Here is a 10,000-nt window from a genome sequence, read left to right as displayed (position 1 = left end):
AAATCCCAACGGTTGTTTTACAGAGTTACGTCCTCGCCTACGTACTCACACGCATGCGCACACACGCTCGCACGCACACGCACGCTCGCGCACACAAACACGCACACACACACACACACACACACACACACACACACATACACACACAGAGGCAGGGAGAGAGAGAGAAAGACGAGACGCATGCCCAGGGGTGATTATCATTCTTGAATTCATGACCCTCCGTCCCCCTAGCACCTAAAGTCGCCGCTAGGTTAAACTTGCCCGTGGATGATTCGTCGCCCGCGGACTGTGTATGTCGAACTAATAGAGTCGACACATGCTTGTTTTTCGGCTTGCGGTTCGCCTCTACCGTAAACAGCGACAATGGGATCAGAGCTCTCCCCGCAGCGGGTCGATCTAACGCCATTTCAGAAACCGTTCAGCCGATGGCAAGGCCTCTCTCGCCTTTTCCGAGAGAATCATTCTCGTTTCAGCAAAACTGTTATGATAGCAGAGGGTGCGTATTACCGCCCTGTGAGTGAGGAACGTGCGCTAAACCTGTTTGCGAAGTGCACTGACTATGGTTTCATCCATACCTGACTCGAGTAAAAACATGACTATTATAGCGGAGTACCGCATCCATTAGGGAAGATAATACGAGAAAGTGAGAGCGAGAGAGAGAGAGAGAGAGAGAGAGAGAGAGAGAGAGAGAGAGAGAGAGAGAGAGAGAGAGAGAGAGAGAGAGAGAGAGAGAGAGAGAGAGAGCGAGAGAGAGAGAGACAGAGAAAAAAAAGACGCACGATAAATTGAGGTATTTCACTTCGACCTAAATATATGGCTCAGTAGATATAATTCCGGCTTATGTTGAATAAATAACTAAATAAACAAATAAATAAATATATAAATAAATAAATAAATGAGTACTATGCTAATCAAATTTCTATTGTGGTACATTGGCTTACAAATCTCATGTGTTCACTACCGCTATTGCCTGCTCTTGCGCTCGCGCCAGTAATTGTCCGTTGGTTTTATTACAGGAAGTACGAAACGCCTCTTACCATCTGTTCTATATACGGTCCAATCTAATTAAGCTAAACAACCAGGACCGTGAAAGCCTGAAGGATATTTACTGCGCAAGAACGAGCAGCGTATATAGCTGTTATAGTTATAGATCGTAAGCACTCATGATCACCACCCAGCTGGGGGCCATGAAGATCTTTAGAAGCGAATGACCTCCCCGGTAGGTGGGATGAAGGATAAATACGGCATGGCGTCCTTCGGGCCTCATATCCTATACTGGTGGCAGTTGTTTATTGCTAACTTCGGGTTAACTAATTCAGTAGATAAGCATCTTTGGAGTGATAGTCGAGACTTGTTATTTTTTAACGTGTTTTGGTGGTCGGAGCCTGTTGCATCGATTCTATAATTTTTATCGGTTCAACGCTTCACACGAGGCCTCGCACCGCTTCTTCAATAACCCGTTCCGACTCTCAACCTGACGCATGCGTGTCACCATTGTTCTACGAGCCTTTTTTTAATCAAAAGCACATAATCTATACTGACAGTTTACGTACCCGTGATTACTAGCCCCTTTTCTCAAGAGTATTCGTTGACAGCTGTAGTCAGTTCACATTAGAAGGCAGACAGCCTATTATCGCATCAGCTTGATATGTGATCCACTATACTAGCGTTTCCCTAGACAAATGTCACCCCAATCACAACCGATCACCGCTTCTCCCCAATACCAGCTCTGTATGGTCTGAGTCATTCACGAGCAATTCTGGACAATAATCGTATAGGACAATGCATTCCAGTCTGGGGGAAAAGATCGTGCAGCGTAATCGTCTTATGGTGGTATAGGGTATAGCGTGCGTTCACGGGTCATAAAATACACCGGATCTGTATTGTGACACGGAATTACCGGATAGTGGTCATATATCGGTCATGGGCCACCGCGGTCACACACACGTGCGAGGGTTACTGGTTGCACGTATTTTTTACTGCTGGGAGCAAAAAACATCACCACGTTCCGGTGAACGTTAGAGCTCAAGCCCTCTCTCTTTCCCACTCGCTCTCCTTCTGCCTCTCGCTCTCGCTCTCCCTCCCCCTCGGGTCTGCTCTCGCTTTCCCTTTTCTTTCCACGCTCGCTCCCTCTCTCTCTCCCTCTCTATCTCCCTCTCTCTCTCTCTCTCTCTCTCACTCACTCGCTCTTGCTCCCTTTCTCCCTCCCCTCATCCTCTCCCTTCACCCTCTCAGCGCCCTCTCGGTCTCACTCTCGCTCCCCTTCCCCCCACTCTCTTTCACACACACACTCTCTCCTGTGATCCTCGTATTCGTGATTATAGTTTTGCCACAACGTATAGAGGTAGAATTGCACAGCAATGTATCGGAACCGTTTAAGTACAGGTTTTGATGTAGCCGACAACCCATGTCAGAATTTCACCTGGGTTTTCGTTTATAATCTCATCTGAATGGCTATTAAATCTGACAAACTACGCATTTCCATTGACGATTCCGGTAGCAGCCTTTGCGCCACGGGAATGGAATTCGGAGAGTAGTTCTGAAAATGGCCGATGTACTGTTGAAAGGCATACATGCAGGCCCGTCTATTTAATAGAATATTTCGCTTCGGCCTACGCCACACACATAGGCGTGCACAAACATTCACGAACGCGTGCCCGCGTGCAAAACTCGTATGCGCGTGCTCGCCTTTCTTTATAATGGCTGAATTTCCACCGAGCATGCATGAGTGTGTGTATGTGTGTGTGTGTGTGTGTGTGTGTGTGTGTGTGTGTGCGTGCGTGCGCGCGCGTGCGCGCGCGTGTGTGCGTGTGCGTGCGTGAGCGCGTGTGTGTGTGCATGCACGCACACAAGCACGCTTAAATTGCAGCAGTTGAAACTAAACGAATGGATTCCGAAGCGACGGACGACGCGTATAGTTGTTGACAGAGATGTCGAGATACGGAGTAGAATGCACTCACGTTGGCTGACCGCAGACTTCTTGGTTGAGGGTCATACGACATGAATTATCCAAGTAGTTTGACTCGGAGTTCCATCTCGTCAGGAGCAAACTGTAAACAGCACGCAGACTATTACTACTACTACTACTACTACTACTACTACTACTACTACTACTACTACTACTACTACTACTACTACTACTACTACTACTAATACTACTACTACTACTACTACTACTACTACTACTACTACTACTACTACTACTACTACTACTACTACTCTACTACTACTATATATACTACTACTACTAATATTACTACTACTACTACTCACTACTACTACTACTACTATAAAAATACTACTATACTATACCAATGATGATGATCAATATAATAATAGATAATAATATTATATATAATAATTACTACTAAATTATTAATCATGATACAATAATACTACTATAATAATAGCTTACGTGGGGTTTTCCCGCATACGTGCCGTTATTAGAACCAGACCTACATTCGGAAGTAATCTGTCTGTGGATTCGCACGCCATCTCATTCAAAGCCCCACGGTTGGGCCTGTAATAAAAATAATTCCTATAGCAATACCGATATCGTATGTAAATCAGTGATAACTGAAGCTAATAAAGCGAAAGTTCTTTATAAAGCTAATGTCGAATAAGATTAATATCAGCGTTATAACAATATTGATCGTATTTGCTATATCACGTGTGAACAATATAACGAAATATGGCGGGCCGCCGTGTCGATTTGTTATGACAACTAACATCAAGCTTTGCCCATTAGCAGTTTTTGAAAGTAGCGAATATCTACTTATGCCCAGAGTATTGTAAGAGGTACAGGCGCAATTGTGGCGCTATATTTATAATGCGAAACTGCGTCCACATTTCCTCGGTTACGTGCTTCGGAGATGAGAATTCGTCGCGGGAGAGGAGCGCTGCTGCGATCTTAATAAATCATTTCGAATGCTGGAATTCACTGCAGTAACTATGACGCGGTGACAAAATTATGAGAAGTAGTAGCGTAATGTCGTTTACAGACGCGTCGTTACCAACTATTAGATATTATCGCGAAGATAAACTTTGCGCTATTGGCAGTTTTTGTATGTAGCAGAATTATCTTACTAGTGCCAGATACGACACAAAGACACTAATACCAGAGCAAAACATAAAAACTGCTGCTAGAGGTGCATGTGAGACCTATCGATTAATCAATGTTACCGCAGCTGAAAGATTCACTCAGGCATTTAGTTGTCGGCTGCTACAAAATGATGGCGGGAATATGAAGCCATGCTAGATTCACAATAACCCGCCGCAGCGGAAAGTTCACAAATGGATATTTATGTGCAACCTAAAATCTACCAGGATTGCTGACGTGCTACTCGGGCTCTGTATTATTCCAGAACGCTGTTAAAAAAGCTAATGGTTGGGTTGCAAATTCCCAGAGGGGTCGCTATAGTTGTTACTTTAATTTCTCTCAGGCATACCACGCGTGGAGCCCATGTTCGTAAGTATGGCAGCCGAGGCAAGCAGGGCGATCGCACCATTACATTCACAAAAGACATAATAAATATCGGATGGTATACAACACGGTGTTTGCTGGTATGTTTACATTGTGAGTATCTGGTGACGCCATCAATTGTGTTGTATTGTTTTGTCTTTGTCTGCGGTTTATGTTGTGGTGGTTTCCTGTTGGCTGTTGTGTTGCTTCTGCTGCTGTTTCGTTGTTATTGCTGTTGACTCTGCGATTTATCGTAAATAATTTTCCTGATTCTCATTTTATAACCCTATTTGAAACGCAGTAATAAGTTTATATACACTCGGGAATAAGAGTGGACGAGGGGCGCATTATTGAGTATATGCCCTCAATTTCACTACGAGCTTTTCTGTTTTTGTTGGTGGTGGTTCTTTTTTTGTTGTTGCTTGTTGTTGTTTCAGATGATGATGATGATCGATGATGATGATGATGATCGGGCTGGTGGTGATGTTACTGTTGAATGTGTTTTCTTCGCTGTGTGTCGGCATCGGTTGTCACTGGCTGCTGTTTGCTGTTTCATGCCATCGTCTGTCGCCTTGTTTGTTGTTGTTGTTGTTGTTGTGTTATTGTTGTCTGTTGTTATGCCGCAGCGCCTCCGATCCATCTTCGCACCCCAGCTCCAACCGGTTTGTTGTTGATTGTTATTGTTGTTATGTTTGTTGTTGTTGTTATTGTTGTTGTTGTTATTGTTGTTCCTGTTGTTATGTTTGTTGTTGTTGTTGTTATTGCTGTTGATGTTGTTATGTTTGTTGTTGTTATTGTTGTTCATGTTGTTATGTTTGTTGTAGTTCTCGGTGTGGATGAGCAAGAGGTATCAAGGGAAGCGCGGTAACGATGAGAAAGTAATCACACATCGTCTGTGACCAACAGCAACCAGACGAGCGCAAATACTAGATAGGATGGTGAACCGGCGATGAGTAAATCAAAGGGAACAATAATAGCGGGGGGAGATACCCCTGATAATAGTACTAAGCAATAGGGCGAATATAGTATTCACCGCTCACTTGATATGTACTTCTTTTACACATTACTGCAAATTTAATAACAAAAAATGGTTATCAAATAATAGCAGTAAAATATTATATATACGCCTGCGTGAGCGCGTTTACATTTCACGGCCCGCTAGGTAATGATGATGATGAGTTGACTCATTTGGACAATCGGTTTACTGTTGCCTCGCTGATCTGTGGGCTACACACACGTCAAGTTTATTGACTCTTCCGTAGTGCGACTGGACGCGGCAACGGACGACATTCCGCCGAATACACACAGGAAAGCGATTAGTTTGATCTGCGTGATTGCGCCAGCGCGTCGTATCGGCAAATTTTGGTAAACAGCGGGACGGCAACCGGTGGCAATCGAACTATGCCCGGATCTGATTCTTAACAATCGCTATAAGATAGGGTTGACCGGCGGACCGCTTGCTCCCTGCGACTAAGAATCGCTCTCATTCGACATAGCCACCATATACGTTCCTGCATATACACGCATTCACACGCACGGGCAATTGTGGCTATATAATCGAAACTGCGTCCAGAGTCCGGTACGTGCTTCAGAGATGAGAATTCGTGGGGAGAGGCGCGCTGCGATCTTAATAAATCCTTTCGATGCTGGAATCACTGTCAGTAAGCTATGGCGCGTGACGAAATTATTAGAAGCTAGCTATCGGTAATGTCGTTACAGACGCGTCGGTATCAACTATTAGATTATATCAAGAGTACATAATAGGAGATTATATCCTCTTATTATTATAGGAAATTATAATCTCCTATTATGTACTCTTGATTATATGCGAATGACAGACGATACGTAGCGTATACACGATATTAGCAGCGTTTACACGTAGCAAGAAATCCGGTATTTAGCGTTCACACGAGGCAAAATACGAGGCCCAAGAAATACGGTATCTAAACAGATCCGGTATTTTATGTAAATACGAGGCTTTCCAGACCCCGAATAATTTGCCGTGCTTGAGAAATACAGGATTTCTTGGACCGCGCATTTCATATAATAGTAAATTACATGAGTATTATGTGGTCTGATTTCAAATTTTATTGTGCGTGAGTCAGGCCTTATGTTGAGCTTTCTCGAATACTCATGTGTGGTTCACATTGAACGCTTAATTCTTGGCTGGGTGGTGTGTTGGGCGGCACTCTGTGCTTACTTGCCTAAGTGAGATTTGTCTAGATTTGGAGTGTTTATTACAGGTGAGTCGTAAGCTCTCTGGTCCATGTGTTCGTAGGATTTAGGTCGGTTCAATTAGTCTAGTGTTAGAGAGATAATTCTTGGACCGATGTTGCGCCCTCGGGGTGCGTAAAAGATAAGGCTCCTGTTAAGGTATTTTTTTTGGGTTTGGGCGGACTGAAGAGCTGTATAGGCTGTTTTGATATTTGTTATGAGATCGTTTATAGCAGCTATTGCATGTCTTACTGCTCTTCTTGGGGTTTGGTTTCAATCTGTTTTTTGGTTGTATGTGTTGTTAATTTTGTTTTTTAATATATGTTTGTTGTTGTTATTGTCTTGTTTGTGTGTTGGTTATGTTTGTTTTTGTTGTTGTTTATTGTTGTGTGTTGTTATTGTTGTTCCTGTTGTTATGTTTGTTTTGTTTGTTGTTGTTTATTGCTGTTGATGTCTTGTTATGTCTTTGTTTGTTGCTGGTGGGACTCGTATGTGATATCATTTGTGATAGCGAATTGATCGTTACTCGTTTGTTGTAGGTTCTCTGGTGTTGCGCATCGGAGTAGGCATGAGGAGTGTGTAATGATTAAAAATACGGGAAGGGGCGTCCTTGGCGGGCCATAATATTACCTTAGCGAACGTGGTGAGATAAGTAGTTGTTACATTATGCTATAACTACGGAGTTACATCATCATCAGTGTAGACGAGATGCAGTCTTTGGAGCTGATGTGAGCACACATGATGTCATGTATTTAACGGTGTCTAGATAGAGGTCGGTAGGCGCCCGTGATAGATAAATACTCGATTCTAGTTAATATGATTTATGAGCAGCTTCTAGCGTGCTTCCACACGCAGCGTCAGCAACTGAGACTTATTACATAAATACACGTAATCCGACGCCCGAGACCTGAGAAATGTGTTGATCGATTACGCGGAGGCTGGCTAACGGAGCAATATTATTTGTTAATCAAAAGCACATATCCCTATTTGGGTAAGTTTTATCGAGTAGTCCGATGGATCTTCTTTGGCAACTTAGTGTCACAACGAGCTTATACGTTGACATGATGTGTTAGGTCACGAATTAGAAGGAGTACACAGTGCCTAATTGATCAATGATCAGATTGCATATTGTTGAGTCTCAACTCTTATAGATCTATGATAGTCTCGTTTGCGCTTATGATACTGACAGTCATCCTATGCACAATTCTCAACTCAAACACGATACCAAAAAATGGTCTATCTCTAAACCAATTAATATCCAGCTCTTGATATGGTACTGGATAAAGATACATTCATCGATGTAGACAATTATGTGAACTATAACAGTCGTATAGTGGCGACGTAGTGAACGGTCGGGCGTTGGGGGAAATGCTGTAGACTTTGCGTAATCAGTCTTGGTGGGGTATCCAAGCGGGGTATATCGAATTGGCGTTACCTGAATGATGCAGAGAGTCTATTGACAAATCCATCGCGACGTGGATTCTTGTAGTGAATGTGACAGACGCAGAATACCCGGGTGAATATTGAGGTCATATATCGACTTCATGTGTGGGGGCTCGCCCTGATGCCGTGGTAGAGCTACACACCAACCACGTGCGCGGGGTTCTGCGTATTAAGCACGTAGTTTTTTTTCTGCTTATGGGAGGGCTCTTCCGTAGTGGCCGACTGAAGACAAAAGATCACGCTGCCGAAGCTGCGAGCGGGTGGAACATTTATGAGCCGCTCAACGCCCTCTCCGAATCATTTACATGGATCTCAGCCTTTGCATCGTCTTGCCTCTCGCTCAGTCTTCATCGACTCTGGTTGCTCGGCTCGCTTTCGCTATTTCTTTCCCTGAGCTCCGCCTCATACTGCTCTCGCCTCGCCTCTTCTTAGTATGTCCATGCGGGTCTAATTCTCTTTGCGTTCTCATCATAACGACTCTACTCCGGTCCCTCTTGCTCCCTTTCTCCCCTCCCCTCAATCCTCTTCCTCTCTATCACTCCTCCGCTCCGAGCGCCTCATCTCGGTCTCCACTCGGTCGGCTCCCTTCCCCACTCTCTTCACACACACACCTCTCTCTGTGATCCTCGTATTCGTGATTATAGTTTTGCCACAACGTATTAGAGGTAGAATTGCCCACAGAATGTATCGGAACCGTTTAAGTACAGGTTTTGATGTAGCCGACAACCCATGTCAGAATTTCACTGGGTTTTCGTTTATAATCTCATCTGAATGGCTTATTAAATCTGACAAACTACGCATTTCCATTGACGATTCCGGTAGCAGCCTTTGCGCACGGGAATGGAAGTTCGAGAGTAGTTCTGAAAATGGCCGATGTACTGTTGAAAGGCGATACATGCAGGCCGTTATTTTAGAACTTTTGCTTCGGCCTACGCACACCATAGGCGTGCCACAAACATTCACGAACGCGTGCCGGTGCAAAACTCGTATGCGCGTGCTCGCCTTTCTTTATAATGGCTGAATTTCCACGAGCGATGCATGAGTGTGTGTATGTGCTGTAGTGTGTGTGTGTGTGTGGTTGTGTGTGTATGTGTGTGTGTGTGCGTGCGTGCTGCGCGGTGGCGCTGCGTGTGTGTGCGTGGTGCGTGCGTGAGCGCGTGCTGTGTGTGCATGCACGCACACAAGCACGCTTAATTGGCGCAGTTGAAACTAAACGAGATGGATTCCGAAGCGACGGACGACGCGTATAGTTGTTGACAGAGATGTCGAGATACGGAGTAGAATGCACTCACGTTGGCTGACGCAGACTTCTTGGTTGAGGGTCATACGACATGAATTATCAAGTAGTTTGACTCGGAGTTCCATCTCGTCAGGAGCATCTGTAAACAGCCGCGCAGACTATTACTACTACTGACTACTACTACTACTACTACTATATACTATAGACTATACTACTACCATACTGACTACTACTATACGACTACTACTTACTATACTACTACTACTATATACTACTACTACTACTACTATTTACTACTACTATAACTACTACTACTCTACTACTACTACTCTACTACTACTACTACTACTACTACTATACTACTACTACTACTACTACTACTACTACTAATACTACTACTACTAATACCACTATACTACTACTACTACTACTACTACATACTATACTACACTACTACTACTACTACTATAACTAGCTACTACTAGCTACTACTACTACTTACTACTACTACTACTGATACTACTATACTAATATTACTACTACTACTACTACTATAATACTACTACTACTACTACTATACTACTATATTACCAATGATGATGATAATAATATAATAATAATAATAATAATAATAAATTAAG

General features: G+C 43.6%; 1 protein-coding gene across 3 annotated transcripts in view; it reads right to left on the bottom strand.

Annotated features, from left to right (window-relative positions):
- Nucleotides 1-10,000, bottom strand: part of LOC106817913 (transforming growth factor-beta-induced protein ig-h3-like) — a 47,368-nt gene that overhangs the window by 26,188 nt on the left and 11,180 nt on the right. For 2 of the 3 annotated variants that reach the window (XR_001395121.1, XM_014822624.1), the window contains exon 3: nt 2,961-3,050. Coding sequence is in view for 2 of the 3 variants with exons in the window: in XM_014822624.1 (XP_014678110.1) it covers nt 2,961-3,050 (90 nt within the window). In the remaining variant the exon portion in view is untranslated. Of the gene's footprint in view, nt 1-2,960; nt 3,051-3,415; nt 3,452-10,000 lie in introns of those variants that run through there. The other variant, XM_014822625.1, reaches the window with a different exon arrangement.

Source organism: Priapulus caudatus, unplaced genomic scaffold (assembly GCF_000485595.1).
Source record: "Priapulus caudatus unplaced genomic scaffold, Priapulus_caudatus-5.0.1 Scaffold1922, whole genome shotgun sequence".
Lineage (NCBI taxonomy): Eukaryota > Metazoa > Priapulida > Priapulimorpha > Priapulimorphida > Priapulidae > Priapulus > Priapulus caudatus.
Note: the sequence above shows the minus strand (reverse complement) of the source record. Positions and strands in the feature narration are given on the sequence as shown.